At 40.4% G+C, this 20419-nt stretch overlaps 1 protein-coding gene across 1 annotated transcript in view; it reads left to right on the top strand.

Annotated features, from left to right (window-relative positions):
• CDH18 (cadherin 18) overlaps window positions 1–20419 on the top strand; it is an 850149-nt gene that overhangs the window by 460865 nt on the left and 368865 nt on the right. Inside the window, exon 4 of the mRNA XM_082258418.1 lies at window positions 9145–9264. Within this exon, the coding sequence (XP_082114544.1) occupies window positions 9145–9264 (120 nt within the window). The remainder of the gene's footprint in view (window positions 1–9144; window positions 9265–20419) is intronic.

Below are 20419 nucleotides of genomic sequence, written 5' to 3'. Positions count from 1 at the left end.
CACAGGCACTTCCTGTACTCTTACGCCCGCACTAGCCTTACTACATTTAGGGATCCATAGGTTTCCCAAACGCCACCGCACTGTTACCATCCATGTTTTGATGGCCACCAAATTGTTGATCACACGTAAATGGAAATCCGATGGACGACCCTCCGTTGACGAGGTGACTGCACTGGTGCATACTCATGGATCCTATGAACGGATGTATGCTGCCACACAGGTCAGAGCTTCTCAATGCAACAGTATATGGTCCTCATGGTTTGATTAGTATTCCAGGTGCTCTCAGTTATATGTTGGAGTTTCACCTTAACTTGCTGAACTATCTGCTTAGATGTATCTTGGTGGTGACTACTCGGCCCTTTGGCACAATATGGTCCCATTAGGGGTGCCTTGGCCGAGGAGGAAGCCTCCACTTTAGAGATAACCATATACTTGCCTCCGATCCCATCCTGAGAAGGATGAGTGTGTCCAATAACAAAGTGTGTTCCTACTTGTTGCTGTTCATGCATACATTCTGTTTTATGTTATGCGGCAGTCTTACTGCAGTAATTTTGCCAAGTTGTACATTCTGCTATACTAAGATTTCATGTTTAACCCAGTTGTACTTGTTATGCTGTTACAATTCAAAAATTTGAATAAAAACTATTGAATATAAAATAAATAACCCCAAAACATCACCCTATATATCCTTCATGGCACAGAATTAAAAGACTCTGAAGCCAGAAATCTGTGTAAGTTCTTGCTTTTACTCTCTCTTTAGTGTACAGTAGCTGTGGAATCATAATCAAAATTGTTTTAATTAACACTAATATGGCTCCGCTCCTATAACACCTATATATGTGTAAGTGTAAAATACATATAAGTATGTGTATATATATACCACTATACACAAGTTCAGATGTTTTGCCTGCCTCCAAAAACCCCAAAAAAATGCCTGCAACAACACACCTGGGCTTTTTTTTTTTGGCGCTAGCGTTTTTTGGTCATTTTTTGGGCGTCTTTGGAAGCAGGCAAAACATCTGAACTTGTGTATACGGGTATATATACACACATACTTATATGTATATATACACCTAGACATATATAGGTGTGATAGTAGCAGTAATATATGCTTGCGCTAATGAAATAATTAACACTAATATGGCTCCTCTCCTATAACACCTATATATGTGTAAGTGTAAAATACATATAAGTATGTGTGTATATATACCACTATACACAAGTTCAGATGTTTTGCCTGCCTCCAAAAACCCCCAAAAAATGCCTGCAACAACACACCTGGGCGTTTTTTTTTGGCGCTAGCGTTTTTTTGGCATTTTTTGGGGTTCTTTGGAGGCAGGCAAAACATCTGAACTTCTGTAGAGGGGTATATATATACACACACACTTATATGTATTTTACACATACACATATATAGGTGTGATAGGAGCGTAACTATATTGGTGTTAATTATTTCATCAGCGCAAGTAGTGTTTTCTGCTCCTTTCACACCTATATATGTGCAGGTGCATATATACATACATGGGTGTGTATATATACCCCCTATACACATGTTCAGATGTCATGCCTGACTCCAAACATGTGCTCAAAAAATCCCTATAGACGCCTTCAGCCAAAAAGCAAGCTGACGGGGGCGAAGCCATATTACTGCAGCGAAAGTGACTTCAGAGAAACTAGCTTTTCTCTATAGCGGTCACCCTGATATGGAAGGGTTTGGTCACCCTGCCATAGCAGTCAGTGTCAGTTCACCCTACACTACATTACGGTCACCCTGGCACTTAACATTTTCCCTACAGAAACTACATTTTTGCATCTAACTAAAGTATAAAAGAGCACCCTAACTACACTAAATATCTCTTTCCTCACACTAATAAATGCTAAATGACACTTTTAAAGTAAAGTTAACAGAACTGCTTCCACTCTCTTCCATGTCCCTGTATTACAATGCTAGGAATTTGGCGGAAGCTATCTTATATACTGGGGGGCGTATTCACTAATGATTGGCCTAGGGACCCCCTAGTCACTCCAATCACATTCCTAGCATTCTCCTGCCCCCTCAATTGGGTTTTACTAATGGTTCTGGTCCAATCACAGGCTTTTAAAGCCCATTTCCTTTCCCATTGCATTTTGGTCGGTTCTGCTTGCCGAATTCCGAACTTTTTCAGCAAAAAGTTCTAAATTCGGCCGTACCTCGAACAGCCAATGTTCGGGTCGAACCGATGGTCGACCCGAACCATTCGATCATCCCTAGTTGTATGCTTAGAATTTACCACAGACTGAATATAGTATTTTTCTTCTTTTCGTGGGTTGTGCTACCTCTTCTTCACAGCTGAAGAAATAGCTATCTCAGAGCAAAGCCCAGTCGCAATGACTATAAAAGATCCGGGCAAACAGGTTAACTTTTGCCTTTGGCTATTTTCCACCTTTCTCACTAAAAATTATGATTTCCATCATACCATTAAAGAGGCCTCATCTGAATATGAATCAACTAATGACTCTCATAAAGACAGAGTAATGAGTGTCACCACAGAGTGGCACTGTGGACACTATGGGGTAATTCTGTGCCTCATCCTATCATTATGCAGAAACGAGAGAGCAATAAAAAAAATGTACTTTGGTGGCACAACAAAATCTCACAAATAAATAAAGTTATCTAAAATATGCATTTTATTATATTCTCATTAAAAGCAAAACCATCACAAGACAATCAGTAAGACACATAGGTTTCAAAGACTCATCATCCCACCACTTGAATGAACTATCCGCCTCAGTGTTGGATAAACACACCCACAATCTACAACATAATGGGACCTATGATGAAAGATTCCTGTGTAGAAATATATACAGGTAGACAACAATTGGGTAGTGTGTCCAGCGGTAAGAGTACAACTTAGCTCAACATGTTTTGTGCCAACTGCGCTTCTTCAGGAGGTTATTAGCATAAAAATTGATAGTTCTACATAAAAAAATTGAATATTTTTATGCCTCACTTTATGCTCATGATCCAGTTGACCAATCCCTTGGCCAGGTCTTCTTGGAAAGGCTCCAGCTACCTAGCATCACACATTCCCAGCACAATTATCTAAATGCCCCTATATCCTCAGTGGAAATACTAAAATGTATTCAGCATCTAGCAAATAACAAGGTCCCTGGCCCTAATGGATTTTCTGGGGAGTTCTTTAAATTATTAAAGGAAATCCTTCAACCAACCCTGTCAGAGGTCTATATTTAAATCTGGTCAGGCGGACCATATCTATCATATCATAAAAAGGCAAGGATCCCTTGGAACAATCTCATTGTTGAATCTCAATGTAAAAATCCTCTCCAAAATTGTGGCCTCTCATCGAGCCGATATATCATCAATCCTAATACCTGCGCAATCAGGATTTGTCAAGGGGAGGAATGTTTCAATAAACATTTGCAAGGTTCTCTTGGTTCTAGAATGTGCTAAGTTAAATTACTTTGGGGGAATATGCAATCATTACAGTACACTGGATGTGGAGAAAGCCTTTGATAATGTTAGGTTTGAATGGACCATCCATGGAAGTAAAAAATGTCCTGAGTAGAACCAGGGGCAGACTAGAGGAGTAAACAACACCTCTTTGTCAAAGCTCCAAAAGCCTGGGAACTTGTGAATGTGAGTTCACTGAATAAGAACAAGTCATGTACCAGAGCGCCTGTGCTGATTTTTCTTGCCAGACCGCTTATGAGGAACTACCTGCCATTTTGATGAGAGTTTTGCGGGAGAAATTGCGGCTTGCTCTGGAGGAAATGTTTCTTGTGGAAATATTCAGTATCCTTTCCTTTACTTGGAAGAAATGGACTCTTAGGGGAACATTTTGTGGTACATTTGAGGGGAGGAGGTGTATTGACACCCAGATCTTTGTCAAATATTTGCGAACCGCAAGTTCGCGGCGGACCCCATTCTCTTTAATGGCAGGCGAACATTAAAAACCTCCAGGTCATATTTGCAGCCACATAATACTTAATAGCTGTGCACACATAGTCCCACAACATGGACACTGACATACCAGAAGTATTGCTATTGGAAAAGTTTCCACAATTTTTTTTTTTTTTTTTAGCCAAAACATATATATATATTTTTTCTAAATCAGCCAGAACTGACAGCACCTGGTAAATACATGTCAAATACATATAGGGTCCATTCACACGTCTGTAAAATGGGTCCGCATCCATTTCACAATTTAGCGGAACGTTTACAGACCCATTGATTTTCAATGCCAGTCTGAAAAATTAGGATTTCACAGGATAAAGAAGTAAGTGTCGGCCAGTACAGGCCCCAAAAATTAGCCAACAGGCATTCACCTGACAGCAAAGAACTTTGTATTCTGGGGCTGAAGGTACATTAGGCATTCACAGGATACAGAAGTAAGTGTCGGCCAGTACAGGCCCCAAAAATTAGCCCACAGGCGTTCACCTGACAGCAAAGAACTTTGTATTCTGTGGCTGGAGATACATTAGGCATTCACAAGATACAGAAGTAAGTGTCGGCCAGTACAGGCCCAAAAAATTAGCCAACAGGCATTCACCTGACAGAACCCACAAAGCCACACTCCAGGCTCTCACCATCTAGCCTCTTCTCCTCTCTCCTCACAATTGTCCTCCACTCCACCTTCCATCATGCCGTCCTCATGTTTTTCTAGAAAAAGGCAGGCTTCTGTGGCCCAAATGTTAGAGAGTAAAAAAATGATGACGCCGGATAACCCTCTTGCCCAACGGTTGACCGCTGGCTTGTCGGATCTGATAGTACGCCAACTACTGCCATATAAACTGGTTGACTTGGAGGCCTTTTGAAAATTTGTGGCCATTGGAACACCACTATGGAAAGTCCCAGGAAGGAAATATTTCTCACAGAGCTATATGGCCATGTTCAGCGGCAAGTGAATGTATCTCTGGCACACAGTGTCGGTGCCAAAATACATCTGACCACAGACACGTGGTCTAGCAAACATGGGCAGGGAAGGTATATAACTTTTACTGCCCACTGTGTGAACCTTCTGACGGCCATCAAGCATGTAACCCATGGCACCTGTGTTGATTTGGTTTTACCGCCACGGATTACATGCAAGCCTGCCTCTTCTTCTCCTCCACTTACTCCATACTCCCTCTCCTCCTCGGGTGACTCCTCCTTTTCTGCTGCTACCGTCTCTTCTGCTGCACCCCCCAAGATCCCCAGAACCTATTTGGCATGCCAGGTGAGACATTGCCATGCTGTGCTGCATCTGTTGTGCCTGGAAGCCAAGAGCCACACTGGTCCTGCACTCCTTTCAGCTTTGCGTTCACAGGCAGATCAGTGGCTTACACCGCTCGGTTTGACAGTTGGTATGGTAAAGTGGTGTGCGACAACGTTGCCAGTCTGCTCAGTGCACTGAAACAGGGCAAAATTACACACGTGCCATGCATGACACATGTCCTGAACTTGGTCGTGCGGTGATTCCTTGTCAAATACCCTGGGGTCCAGGATGTCTTGCGGCAGGCCAGGAAAATCTCAGCCCATTTCAGAAGATCTTACACAGCCATGGCTCGCCTTGCTGACATTCAGCGGTAACACAACCAGCCCGTCAGACGTCTTATTTGTGACTGCCCGACGTTATGGAACTCAACCTTGTATATGCTTGATAGGCTGCTCCAGAAGAAACGTGCAGTTAACGACTACCTGTGCGAACTCTGCGGCAGCACAGGTTCTGGGGAGCTTGGCTTTTTTTCACTGCGCCAGTGGCTGCTCATGCGTGACGCATGCAGACTTCTGTGGCCAATTAATGAGATCACCAAACTGTTCAGTCGCAGCCAGGGCGCCATCAGTGACATTGTACCTTACGCCTTCTTTCTGGAGCGTGCATTGCGTCGTGTCATTGATCAAGCCATCAAGGAGCAGGAGCAGGAAGATGAGGAAGTCGCAATGCTGGATGAATATAGAAAGCATAATATAGTGGATTTGTATTGTGCAGCATTGTGACTGGTGAGCGGTTCTGCAGCGATACTACAACTACAAAGAGTGACAAACGCAATTAGAAAAAAGTATTATAACTGGTGTGATAGACTAGTGGCCCCCTAAAACAACAGATTGAAGCGGGGTGTTATATAACAATATACTTTCATAATAGTGTATTTGGGTACTGCAGAAATTATGCCTCTGCATCATCGACGTCACCTTCCCCACCACTAACATTAGAGATCTCGGAGTAGGCAGCAACAGCGGGGACCAACCTCCTTCGGCTGATCTGGGTACTGTCGTCAGAGTCCTGAGTGGCGGCTGTTGCTACCTCCTCTTCCTGATCCGATGCCAAGAATGGCTGTGCATCGTAAATGTCTTGTGATGGATCGGAAAATAATTCCTGTGACTCAAGCCGAGGGTATATGGTGGTGGTGATGTCTTTAGGGGTGCACACAGCAGAGAGTGAAGAGGGTGCAGATAGAGAGGATGAGGAGGGTGCAGAAGAGGAAGGCTGAGTGAGCCACTCAACCAAGTCTGGTGCGTCCTATGACATAATCGAACGCACCTTCTGCAACTTCCCACTTTGGCTCCGGCCTGGTGCTCCTACCCTACCCCTACCACCCCTGCAGACGGGCCTGTCTCTTCCTCTGTCTGTCATTTTTAAAATGACCCTGTGACAAAAGTCTCTAGAGAAGCGCGGTATATGTATATAGCGAGGTATATAACACCCTGCTTCAATCTGTCGTTTTGGGGGGGGGGGGGGGGCACTGGTATATTACACCAGTTATGAAAAATATTTTCTAGTAACTTTTGTCATTGTGTGTAGCAGAGTTAACGCAGCGAAAGAGGCAAAATTTCTGCAGTACCCAAATGCACTATTATGAAAGTATATTGTTATATAACACACCGCTTCAATCTGTCATTTTGGGGGGCCACTGGTTTATCACACCAGTTATGAAAAATATTTTCTAGTAACTTGTCACTGTGTGTAGCAGAGTTAATGCAGTGAAAGAGGCAAAATTTCTGCAGTACCCAAATACACTATAATATGCTTTCTATATTAGAAAGTATATTATAAGTGTATTATACCCCTATATACTGCACACAAACAAATAGTACACTTATACCAGTCTTTTAAAGGACTTTTGTGGACCTATTACCAAGTGATTTGTGTCACTCGGTGCCGGTTCGCACTGATGCGATGCGGGAACACTGCGAAAATATCTGCGTGTTCCCACATCGCATCCGCAGCACAGGCAGTTCACACTGCCATATGTGATACACTGGGGGTGTCAATTCAAAGTTAACGACACCCCCCCAGCTCAGATCGCATATCGCAGTGTGATCTGACAGTTCGCACAGAATCGGATCGCACTGGTGTGATCACAGAGATTGCATGTAATTCGGAGCACACTGCGATGTCTGTGCGGTGCAAATTCAGCCATACAGTTTGTATGGCTGAATTTTCACCACAATCGCAGTGAACATGCACAGGGCCCATTTTTTGGTCCGCAGCAGAATCAGATCGCATGGTGGTTCACACCAGTGCGATCCGATTCTGTGTGAACTGTCAGATCGCACTGCGATATGCGATCTGAGCTGGGGGTGTCGTTATCTTTGAATTGACTTTAAATTGATATTGCATATGGCAGTGTAAACTGCCTGTGCTGCGGATGCAATGGGGGAACACGCTGATATATTCTCAGTGTTCCTGCATCGCATCAGTGTGAACCGGCACTGACAGTCTGTCCCTGCTCCCCACAGCAAACCTCTCCCTACACTGACAAAAGACAGAATATAGACAGTACACCTATACCAGTCCTTAAAAGGACTTTTGTGGACCTGTTACCAAGCATTCTGTGTTACTGACAGTCTGTCCCTGTTCCCCACAGCAACCTCCCCCTACACTGACAAAAGACAGAATATAGACACTTAGACAGTAAACCTATACCAGTCCTTAAAAGGACTTTTGTGGACCTATTACTGAGTGATTTGTGTCACTGAAAGTCTGTCCCTGCTCCACACAGCAACCTCTCCCTACACTGACAAAAGGCAGAATGTAAAATGGCAGCCAGATCAGGTCTATTTATAAGGTAGGGGGTATGTCCATGTGCTGAAATGTCTCAATTGGCTGTCCTGTACCACCTGATGGATGTGTCATAGGTCAAAGTTCTTCACAATGTAAAAGAATTTGGTGGCCGCGAACATCGCCATATGTTCGCATGATCGGAGGACAGTGAACGAGCAAAGTTTGCCGCGAACCGACCGCCGGGTGAACCGCAAGGCCATCTCTAGCTCCTATTAAACAATGTATCTAATCCTTAAACATCCAATATATTCTGTCAAATGTCAGCATCTGTGGCCAAAATTAGACAAGGGAGGTTGCTAACTTCCACCCAATGAATGCCAGCGAACACCCATTAGTTGGGTTAACTTTGTCAAGTATGGTTTTATCCTCTCTGTGAGGATTTTGGCCAGGACATTCATGCACAAAAAAAAAATAAAAAAGGCCATGAGCCTAACATTGTGGCCCTTGGTGTTGATTTCCCCTCTTTTGGGATAAGGAAGACGAGGGTCAGTCAGGTCTCAGAGGTTTTCTGTCTGTAATCCTGAATCGAGTTAAAATATGCACACATGGGCTCTACAATTAAATATGCAAATTTAAGACAATAAGCTCTAAAAAGGTGGTCTCGGCCTGGATTTTTCTCTGTGACCATGCCTTTCAGACCAAAAGTTTATCCTTCCTTAGTAACAGCCTAACTATCATTCTGAGTAAATGTTTCAGTACTTTAGATCACTGACCCAGTACAAGTATTGATGTTAGGAGTTTTGATTTAATTTTGACTTTCCTAAATATTGTGCTTGCTCCTGGTCTGTGACTTAAAATTTATTGAAGCCATTGGATCAACATGACAACAGGAAATATACTGTATATTGCTTTTGGTGCTTATTATTTCATAGACACCAAGCTTGAGTTGCAGGATTGGATATTACAAATAGTTGCATCTTTGTTATGTCTGTATGTAGTTTCAGAAAAAAAAAATATGCCATTACTGTGAATCTATACTATTGAAATATTTTTTTTTTAAACCACAGGCAATTCAATGTACTGTGTTACATATTACAGCACATAACATAACAACCATATTAAACATGCATTTAACAGTTCAATTCTCTTAATTGTGCAGGTACCTCTGTTATTCAGGTGACAGCTACAGATGGTGATGACCCTACATATGGAAACAGTGCCAGAGTTGTTTACAGTATTCTCCAAGGACAACCCTATTTCTCTGTTGACCCCAAAACAGGTAGGCAAGCAGAGTACACAGATGCATATTTATTCTCTTAAATGTTACACAAGAAAAGTTTTTATTTTTCTACAGAGAGAACAGCTGTAATGATGATACTGTCTTGTATACTCATCAAACCATTTGTGAAGAGCTGTATCAAATGTATTCCATTCAAATCACTATAATTCTATTTTAACACATGGGTAAATCCACATTTACGGAAATTATGGTTTCCATACATTTACCAGCTGGTTATCAAGTTTTTTTTTCTATGAAAAACTGTGAGAAAAAAAGGGAAAAACAATATAATGCCATTCTAACAGAGTTGTCCACTGTTCATTATGTGTCACAGTAACTCACTTTCCCTGTTCCAGATCTGGTGCCACCTCCATCTCCCATTGCTGTAGACACTGTTATAGCCCAGTATACTACTGTCCTGTCTCTACATTCCAACCCACTACTGTCTATTCAGCTATTGTATTGTCTGCTACAGTCCAGACTGCTATAGTACAGTCTACTACATTACAGTTTGCAATCTGCTTGTTAGCTTTCCATGAGCCATTCTACCTTAGCATCCATAAAGTTCCTGTTAGGTGACCTGGGGGGAACTTAAAGCTAAATACAAACTCCTAGTATAAGGGGAAGTAGTAGTAAATGTCCTACATCAGCTCTAGGTAGGGACTTTTCATACATTTCGTAACAGTATGTTTGAGCGAGACATGAACCCCTCGCAGGTGGCCACCACCAAAGCCCTGTTCAGTAAGCTAGGGGCATAGCAAGATAAAAAAATTATCATCTTTGTAAAGACTTTTAAACTATGAACCTTTGTCTGAGCCATCTCCAATCTCCTTTAAGTGCATTGCCTACCTCAGATGATTGGAAAATGAGCAAAAATTGGCCATGCAGTAGAAAAAGGGAATATAATTATAGGATGCATCACTGATTCCCTTTTATACAGTAAATCTGCAGTTAGACCTCATTTAGAATACAGTATCCAGTCCTGGGGACCTCACTTGAAAAAATATATAGATAAGATAGAATGAGCCCAGGTACAGGCAAAAAAATGGATCACCTATGGAGCTTTTGTTAGTATAAAAATAGGTGGTCAAATTATGAAGCACATCCACTTGGACCTCCAGGGTTTGTAGTATCATCTTTTCGAGACACCAGGTAACCATCATAGGAGACTTTTATGTACTGTAGGTATTACTTCTATAAATAATGTGGCATGGACAGATTGTGCAATCTGGCCAATACCAGTCTTAGAAACCATGGGGATGTAGGAATGTTTCACTAGAAAAAAGTTGATTCTGGAATAGGAGCCATGTGTTAAAGAATAAAAGGTAAAGTCATTCTCTTGGGTGTAAAAGAACCTTCATATGGGGATGGAGGATACAGTTTGTATACAGTTTGTGAGACTGTAAAAGCTTTCTAAATCATGTTTTGACAGAGCGGGTAAGGGGGGAGCCCCTGCTGGTGAGTCTTTGTGAGGGTTCATAATGAGATTAAAGTTGCACCCAAGTGTAATGGTCCCTTACAGAAAGCTGTCTAAAGGAGATTGGAAAGTTTCAAGTACCGGGAGTGGATGGGAATTGGGTAAATACACGTTTTCCAGTTGAAGATCTTAGATTGTATTTTTCCTTTAAGTAAGAGAAATATGCCCTTGTGGTCTGTTTTCATTTTAAGGAATTTCCAAGGAAATTATTTGGTGATGAGAATACTAGTCCTCTTTAATTTAGAGGAGGATGAAGGGCTGTGGTTAACGACTGGGATGCATTTGTTCTGTAATTTAGGGATCTTGTCACCTATGAAATGTGTCTCTTGGAAGAAAACCAGATGAGCTCTTTGCCTCCTTATCGCAAAAAGGCAACCAGTGTGCTTCTCAGGTGAGTTGAGGCATTTAACATTCTAGGAGACTATCTTTAAGGCCATGGTCAGGCAGATGTTCATGGACCTATGCCCCTAGGCTGGAAGGAGAAAAAAAAACCCAAAAGGGGGAGGTGGGATGGTTGATGGGTAAATGATATGAAGTGGGAAGAAGGAGTAGAGTTAGGAAAGGGGAAGAGGAAAAAGAGAAGGAACTGGAAGGATGAAAGAAGGGGAAATCTCGATCTAGAGAGTCTACTACCACAAGTCCAGAGAAGGTGTAGTAAGGGTAGTGGTAGGGCACTTACAAATGTGATGCCCCAGCCCAGGAACCCCACAGCCAGCTATACCAAGAGGGCTGCATTAAAGGTTGCCCATTTGACATGACCATTAGGAAGTTAACAGAGTATAGGGGTTGCCAACTACACAGTGTTGCTGGTCCATGGTGGGACGAGAAGGGATGGCCCAGCCCACTGCTGCATCTATGGCTGAGGTGTGGGCTTCCGAGTGATATGCAGCTCTTAGCACATGGCCGTACATCAGATAACATGCGTTAGGTCAGACTGGCAGTGTGGGGCTGGATGTTGGTAACCTTGGATCTCAACTTTGCTGGGCATGTGTAACATGTTCATCATGCATTGCATGCCCAGTGGCACACCCACCATTCATATAATAACAGAGCACATGCACATATGCACATATGTCCAGAGCCCCTTGATAGCCTTCTCCTTTTGATGGGTTGATGCTGCCTTGGGCTTTCTAATTCCCCTGGTAATGTGTCCAGTTGCACCATTCCCACTCGCTAAACCAACAGTGTAAGACTATATGTGAGTATAGACGTACGTATTAAGATGTTTAAGTTACAATAGTGTTTAAGATATTATTATGTACATTGTGAACAATAAGGTTCTAATGTGTCAATCTTTTCATTGACACCCCCTCCATGTGTCCTACAGTAGCTATCCTGCAAAACGCATTTAGGCATACTAGTATCCTCAGTCAGCATATACCCAATCATCATGTATGTTTGGGCTTGGTCTAGCCATGATAAAGTAAAAATAAGGGTTTTCTTTATATGCCAAGACATTGAGGGGAGATGAAATACTCTCCATATAATTATATAGATTGTGAATGGGATAATTATTCCTTAGGATTGATTTTTTTTTGTAAACTGGTTTTTGATATTGTAATGATATACAGGATATGTTAATAAGTTGATTATTTTATGGATATTGAGAAGTGTCTCCATTCCTCAGGGTTTTCAGCACCTAAAAGTCCTTTTTTTATTTTATTTTTCCTTCTCTCAAGTCACCCACCTAACGTTTCAATGTTTTCCCGTCTCTCTAGTTACTACAGTGGTCCAAGCTTACGCCACTCAAATCCCTTCCATCTATGCTGATTACTTTGATTTTCTAAACAAATTGCTAACGTCTTACTGCCTCCCTACTTTTTGACCATTTCATTGACTAAAAGTAGTAATAAACCTTCCAAGTTTTTTTTTTTTTTCATTTAACACATTGAGAACAATGAAATAAACATTTCCCAGCAAACTATTTGTTAAAATTTCTTTCCCAGCACTTTCAGTTTGCAAATTTTAATGCTGCTGACTCCTACTTTCTCAGTGTTGCTTCCCTGGAATAACAAGAGTTAGCAGTGAACAATTTGTGAAAATTTGAAAAAAGGCTTCATCCACCTTTGATGGCTGGAACTTTTTTTTTCCTTTGTCATTAAGAAAGATGGAACTCTGTGACCCTGTATATACTACTAGGGCTTGAATGCCCTTTAATATAAATCTTCTACCTCTTATTACTAAACTATTTGATTGCTTAAGTTTAGCTCAGATATTCTGTATCTACAACGTGACCTGAGAGGTGCTTACAATCTGATCCAAATAAAGGCAAGGGATGGATAGAAGAACATATTCAACACTGGGGATGGACATTACAAATATCTTGTGATGCCTCTTGGCTTGTGTAATACCCTGCGGTCTACCAGTACTTCATAAATTAAATCTTTTGAGACCTCTTTTAGGTGTGCGTGGTGATGTAGTTAGATGATATTCTGATCTATTCCACCATCCTTCAGGAACATTGTCATTAAATCAGGATAGTCCTACAATGTCTGTGGGAAAATAGACTCTTTGCCAAGGCTAAAAAATGTCTTAGAATTGTAGGAGGTACCCTTTCTAGGGAACATTGTTTCCAAAGATGGGTTTTTAATGGATAGGGTCAAAGTCTGCGCTGATGCTTATTGACTGCGTCCTGCTAGCTCAAAAACCATCTAACAGTTTTTAGGCTTTTTGAACTATTACTGTCAGTTTAACAAGGGCTATTCTTCTCTGGTGACATCAATTAAAGCTATGATCTGTAAAGGTGTAATTCCAAGATCTGGAATCCTGAAACTGTGGAAGCCTTTGATGACCTCAAACATCCAGAGTAGACCAGCTGTACTCTGCCCTGATATTGTGAGATAATTTTTCTTGGAAGTGAAAGCATCCACTGTAATGATCCAGGTTGTACTGCTGCAGAAGGACCGTGGCAAGAAGGCTTTCTTTTCAATAACATTTTTTACCAACAGAAAGCAGTTATTACATAAAAGACAGATAGTTACTGGCTGTTAAGTTGACATTCTATTTTATGTTATAATTCACTTCCAACTGCTTCTATTTTGTAAGCCTAAGTGAAGGTGGATTTGATATATTTGTGTTTTTCATAGGAAAAACTTCCTTGAAGTTTCCTCTGTGGCTGAGTAGTGAATTGTTAATTGGAAATAATTCACATTTGGTAAATGTTGTATGCTATGTAAAAAAAAAATATTTTTCTGTAATTCAATTCCTTAAAGTTCCTAAAACATTAGGTGGAAATTCCCTTTCACCAGTGGCAATAAACAGTGCTGTACTCTTTTGAAATAATAAAGGCAAATGTTATACTGTTTACAAATGTATGCTTAACCCTTTAGCTGCCATATGTCAGCAGCAGCAGGAGGGTTTTATACACATTCTTAGCTGCTAATGCAGCTGGAAATTTATGCAATATTGGCAAGTAAACTAGTGACTTTCAGATGGAAGCAATCTGGTGGCTTTATAGCTGCCCAATTGTTTCAACAGACTTCCAGAAATGGCCTCCCCTACACAATATGCACGCCAATATAGGGGAGAATGGGCTGGTGTGAACAGGTAGAAGACAAGGAAACCACTTTCACTAATCTCCCCTAGCCAGTAAGAACCCAAAGTGAGGAGAATTTTGTCACTTCTGGTTTCTGCTGTCACTTTCATGGACGGCTGTGGCTGGGAAAGAAGGATGGAGCACTTTTAGTCCTCTATGCAATAACAATGACATCAAGTGAAAAACCTGTAAAAAGTTAGAGGTACACCCAAGCACTTAAACCCCTTTCCAACAAATGTTTACATATGACCATATGCAATAGAGTATAAACAATAATTCTAGGTCCATTATTCACAATGAAATGTAAATTGATGACCTGTGAGAGCTTTTAAAACTATTTATGGCCATTTCACGGGCACATGCAATTTTTAGGCTTGGGTATTAATTTACTCTGCACAACCTCATATTTTATATTTTACAAAAAATGTGTAATGTATTGTGTTTTTCTGCACTAAATCTAACTTGATTATATTTGTTTTTGAAAATGTTCTCTTTATAAACTGCTGCACTTATATTGGGTGACATAAATAATTGGACCTACCATAATGTTATTCTTCAGAGTCTCTGTTTTTAGAAATATACAAGTATATACAAGGTTTTAAGTAATTTTTAGATCTAAAGGTATTTTTTAACATACGTGTTACCACAATGCATGCCAATGTATAAAACATACTTTAGCATACTGCAGCTCTATTCATTTTAAGGCAACGCACAGTAATGCACTACCATACATTGTGGTGCTCTGAATTGCAAAAAAGGTGCATGTCTTTTTTTTGCATGTTTTTGTGTGTTGGCAAACCATTTATTTAAATGGGTTGCCGTAATGCAATGCACATGAATGTGAAAAATACATGCATTAACACTCATGCATTAATGCAAAACATCTGCAAGGTTTAAAAGGGCCCATTGACTACTAAAGATGTGTGTGTTTTTCACATAAATGTAATGCTTTATCCCACAACTGCCAGCCTCCCAAGCCTCCTTATTGGTCAACCAAGGGATAGGAAATGTAACTGACTAATACGGAGGCTCAGGAGGTAAGAAGGGTAGGATCAAGCTCAACTTAAGAGAAGAAATGATGTTATGTTCAAGTTTTTTACACCGTTTAATGCCTTTTCAGACACTCAGATTCATTTTAAATAGCATTTTAATTTTCAGTAAATAGATAATAAGAAAATATTAAATATATTGTAAAAAACTAAATAGAAGAAAAGGTATTGAATAAAGTGAAGAAATATGACTATTTTTAAAACTCCATGAACATCCTGCTTACTTCCCAAAGCCTGAAATGTAAATACTGTATACTAGGTAAATCTGTCAGGGCTATTTACCCACTTAAGGGCCAGGCCTATTCTGACACATGTTGTTTACAAGTTAAAATCAGTATTTTTGCTAGAAAGCTACTTAGAACCCCCCAAACATTGTTATATATATATATATATATATATATATATATATATATATATATATATATATATATATATATATATATATATATATATATATATATATATATATATATATATATATATATATTATTATTAGCAAAGACTCTGGAGAATAAAATGGCAGTTGTTGCAATATTTTCTGTCATGTGGTATTTGCGCAGCAGTCTTTCAAACGCAATTTAAAAAAAAAAAAATACACTTCACTGAATTAAAGAAAAAACGAAACAGTAAAGTTAGTCCAATTTTTTTGTATATTGTGAAAGATGATGTTACGCCAAGTAAATAGATACCTAACTTGTTATGTTTTAAAATTGCGCACACTCGTGGAAAGGTGACAAACTACAGTACTTAAAAATCTCCATAGGCAACGCTTTAAAATTTTTTAATGGTTACCAGTTTAGCATTACAGAGGAGGGGTCTTTTGCTAGAAAGTTTGCACTCGCACTAATGATCGGGACGATACCTTGTGTGATTTGAACACATTTTATATTTTTTTTTCTCCTATTTATATTATTTTACTTTTTATTTTGAAAACTGTTCCTTATAAAAAAAAAAAAAATCTGACCACTTTTATTGCTGTCACAAGAAATGTAAACATCCCTTGTGACTGCAAAAGAAAGTGACATGTACTCTTTAGCTCCCTCCACTGCACTTCAAGGTATTCAAAATGCCAAAATCTGCATTTTTAGGAATGCTATTATCCCTTGACCTACACAAGGCCTTCAATACCCTATCATTGGATTTATTATTTTATTTTTGTTCTGGAACTGTATAGCTTTAGTCCAAATTTCTTTGAATCGATAAAAAATTCCCCATGTATGCCCAGCCTTAAAGTTGGAGCAGAGCATAGTTGGAGAATTGAGGGAAAATGATCATGGACAGGGGAGAAGGAAGTTAGAGTATGAGCAAACTATTGTTGGCAGCTAATCATGTTCTACTGGGAGAGAAATGCAGGAGGATGAAGAGAAGAGAGGCAGCGAAGGTGTTATTGATAGACTGGTTAGAAGAGGGGAGAGAATAGGGTAATCAAAAGCTAATTTCTGTCCAGGTATGGAGGAGTCTGTAGGGGAGATTTACTAAAACTGGTGCACACAGAATGTGGTGCAGCTGTGCTTAGTAACCAATCAGCTTTTAGATTTTATTGTCAAAGCTTAAGGCCCCTTTCACACATATGGTCCGTTCAGTTCATCAGTTCAGTCACGTCAAATGTATCAGTTTTCCATCCGTTTTTCATCCATTTTTCATCCATTTTTCATCTGTTTTAAATCCGTTTTTCATCCGTTTTTCATCCGTTTTTCGTCAGTTGTCATCCGTTTTTCGTCAGTTGTTATCCATTTTTCATCCATTTTTCATCAGTTGTTATCTGCTTTTCATCCGTTGTCATCCATTTTTCATCCGTTGTCATCTGTTTTTCATCCGTTGTCATCAGTTTTAATCCGTTGTCATCCGTTTTTCATATGATCCGTTTTTTTGACGGATGAAAAATAGGGCATTCATCCGTTCAAAAAAACGGACATTGACGGAAGCGAATGAAAACGGATGTTAACTGATGATCATCCGTTGTCATCCGTTTTTACATAGAGATACATTGATGTCCATTTTTCATCCGTCAACGGATGGATGAAAAACGGACAAACGGACAGCATGTGTGAAAGGGGCCTTACTGAACAAGCTGAAGTTGGAAGCTAATCGGTTACTATGCACAGGTGCACCAGATTCTATGTGCACCAGTTTTAGTAAATTTCCTTCAGAGTGTTAAGCTAACACTTAGAGTAAACATGAACTGAAATTTGGCTGGTTTGGCAGTGACTGGCTGAATTTTGATCTGTGTTTGGCACTCCTTGTTGGACAGAAAACAATCAATAGATCGCCTTCTACAGGAGAGCTTGTTCTGCTGAAAAACAACAGACTTACTGCCCAGATTACTAGATGAAAATAAAAGAAAGAAAAAAAAAGAGGAACCCAGCCAAGAATTAGTAAGCTGCAATATAATAAATGTTTGATTTTGGGTTTATTACTGAATTAACCACTTGAGGATTTTGAACATGAGCAAAACCTCAACAGAGAATGCATTGCTTATATTCAATTTCTTTCCCTATTTTTGCTCCCCCTTCCGCTATTGCTTGCAATTGCTTGCTGCCAAAATGACAGCCAGTAAATGCTTTGCATTACACAGCAACAGCAGTTTGCCTTCCATTGAACAGGACTGTAGGAAAACTTTAATTCAATCAGTTACTGCAGCCAATTAGCTACAGCATGGATTAGTGTATTCTGACAGCGGAGGAGTCTCTGCTATCAGAATACAAAAGCACAGTGGGGAGGATTCCTCCATCTATTGTGTAGATGGGGAAATCCATTCATTTTTTTTTGTTCAGCTGCTGGTTGAACAAAAAAATTAGGCATATATACAACCTTAAGCTGAATATAAGTGGAAGGTATGAGACAAAATGGGAAGGGAAAAGATAGTATATATATATATATATATATATATATATATATATTACTGGAACCATGTCCTGTGGTCTGATGAGACCAAGATAAACGTATTTGGTTCAGATGGTGTCAAGTGTGTGTGGTGGCAACCAGGTGAGGAGTACAAAGACAAATGTGTCTTGCCTACAGTCAAGCATAGTGATGGGGGTGTCATGGTCTGGGGCTGCATGAGTGCTGCTGGCACTGGGGAGCTACAGTTCATAGAAGGAACCATGAATGCTGAATTTTACTGTGACATACTTAAGCAGAGCATGATCCCCTCCCTTCAGGAACTGGGCTGCAGGGCAGTATTCCAACATGATAACGACCTCAAACACACCTCCAATAGGACCACTGTCTTGGTAAAGCAGCTGAGGGTAAAGGTGATGTAGTGGCCAAGCATGTATCCAGACCTAAACCCTATTGAGCATCTGTGGGGCAACCTCAAATGTAAGGCGGAGGGGTGCAAGGTCTCTAACATCCACCAGCTCCGTGATTTCGTCATGGAGAAGTGGAAGAGGACTCCAGTGGCAACTTGTGAAGCTCTGGTGAACTCCATGCCCAAGGCATTGCTGGCAAATAATGGTGGCCACACAAAATATTGACAATTTGGGCCAAATTTGGACACTTCACTTAGGGGTGTACTTACTTTTTTTGGCAGCTGTTTAGACATGAATGGCTGTGCTTTGAGTTATTTAAGGGGACATCAAATTTACACTGTTATACAAGCTGTACACTCACTACTTTACAATGTAGCACACTCACTACTTTACAATGTAGCAAAGTGTCATTTCTTTAGTATTGTCACATTAAAAGATATAATAAAATATTTACAAAAATGTGAGGGGTGTACTCACTTCTGTGAGATAGTGTATATATATATATATTTATAGCAGCACTCATACGTCTATCTCCCAAAGAAAACCTCTGGATATGACGCTGAGCATGTTCACTCAACTCCTCTGGTCGACCATAGCGAGGCCTGTTCTGAGTGGAACTTGTCCTGTTCAACCGCTGTATGGTCTTGGCCACCGTGCTGCAGCTCAGTTACAGGGTCTTGGCAATCTTCTTATAGCCTATTCCATCTTTATCAACAATTCTTTTTTTCCAGATCCTCAGAGAGTTCTTTGCCATGAGGTGCCATGTTGATTTGAACTTCCAGTGACCAGTATGAGAGAATGAGAGCGATAAAGCCAAATTTAACACACCTGCTCCCCATTCACACCTGAGACCTTGTAACACTAACAAGTCACATGACACCGATAGGAGAAATGGCTAGATGGGCCCCAATTGGACATTTTCACTTACAGGTGTGATCACTTTTGTTGCCATTAGTTTAGGTATTAATGGCTGTGTGTTGAGTTATTTTGAGGGGGCAGCAAAATTACACTGTTATACAAGCTGTACACTCACTACTTTACATTGTAGCAAAGTGTAATTTCTTCAGTGTTATCACATGAAAAGATAGAATAAAATATTTACAAAAATGGGTGTACTCACTTTTGTGAGGTACTGTTTGCATTATCCAGTTATTTTTGTATTTTGTCTGAGGCAGAAGATTTATACATATACAGAGGAGCTCTAATTTCATGAGAAGGTACTCTAGGCCAGGAAAAAAACTACTTCTAGCAAGATCTAGGGGTCATTGGCGCTTTTCCACTGCATGGAACCGTAACGGTTCGGCACGCTTTGTGCTTTTCCACTGCTGGTACCGCATGGTATAGTGTCGGAACGGTTCGGTACGGTACGGTATAGGTTTGCTTTTCCACTGCATGGAACCGAACGGTACGGTACGGCTCTGAAAAAACAGTACCTACTCGATTGTGGTTCCAACAGGTACCAAACTGGTACCATATCCCACAATCCTTTGCATGCAGTCACTACTAGCCACTGATTGGTCAGAGAATCCCACCCACCCCATTGTTATCCCACCCACTTAACTTTAGTACTACTTTAGTGGAAAAGCAAACCTATACCGTACCGTACCGAACTGTTCCGACACTATACCATGCGGTATCAGCAGTGGAAAAGCAAACCGGGCCAAGCAGGGCAGAGTAGAGCCGAGCCGGTACGAGCCGGTACTTGCAGTGGAAAAGTGCCATATGTAATCTGCCGATTTTTTTTCCTTAGTTACATTTTTTTTTTTAAAATAATTGGACCTAATAGGCAGACCTTGCATTTTACTGCCAGATCCACTTTTTTTTTACTTTTTTAATACTCCTT

The sequence above is a fragment of the Pelophylax lessonae genome (assembly GCF_965119305.1).
Source record: "Pelophylax lessonae genome assembly, chromosome: 5".
Taxonomy (NCBI): Eukaryota; Metazoa; Chordata; class Amphibia; order Anura; family Ranidae; genus Pelophylax; species Pelophylax lessonae.
The sequence above is the reverse complement of the archived record's forward strand: the minus strand, read 5'-3'. Positions and strand labels throughout refer to the sequence as shown.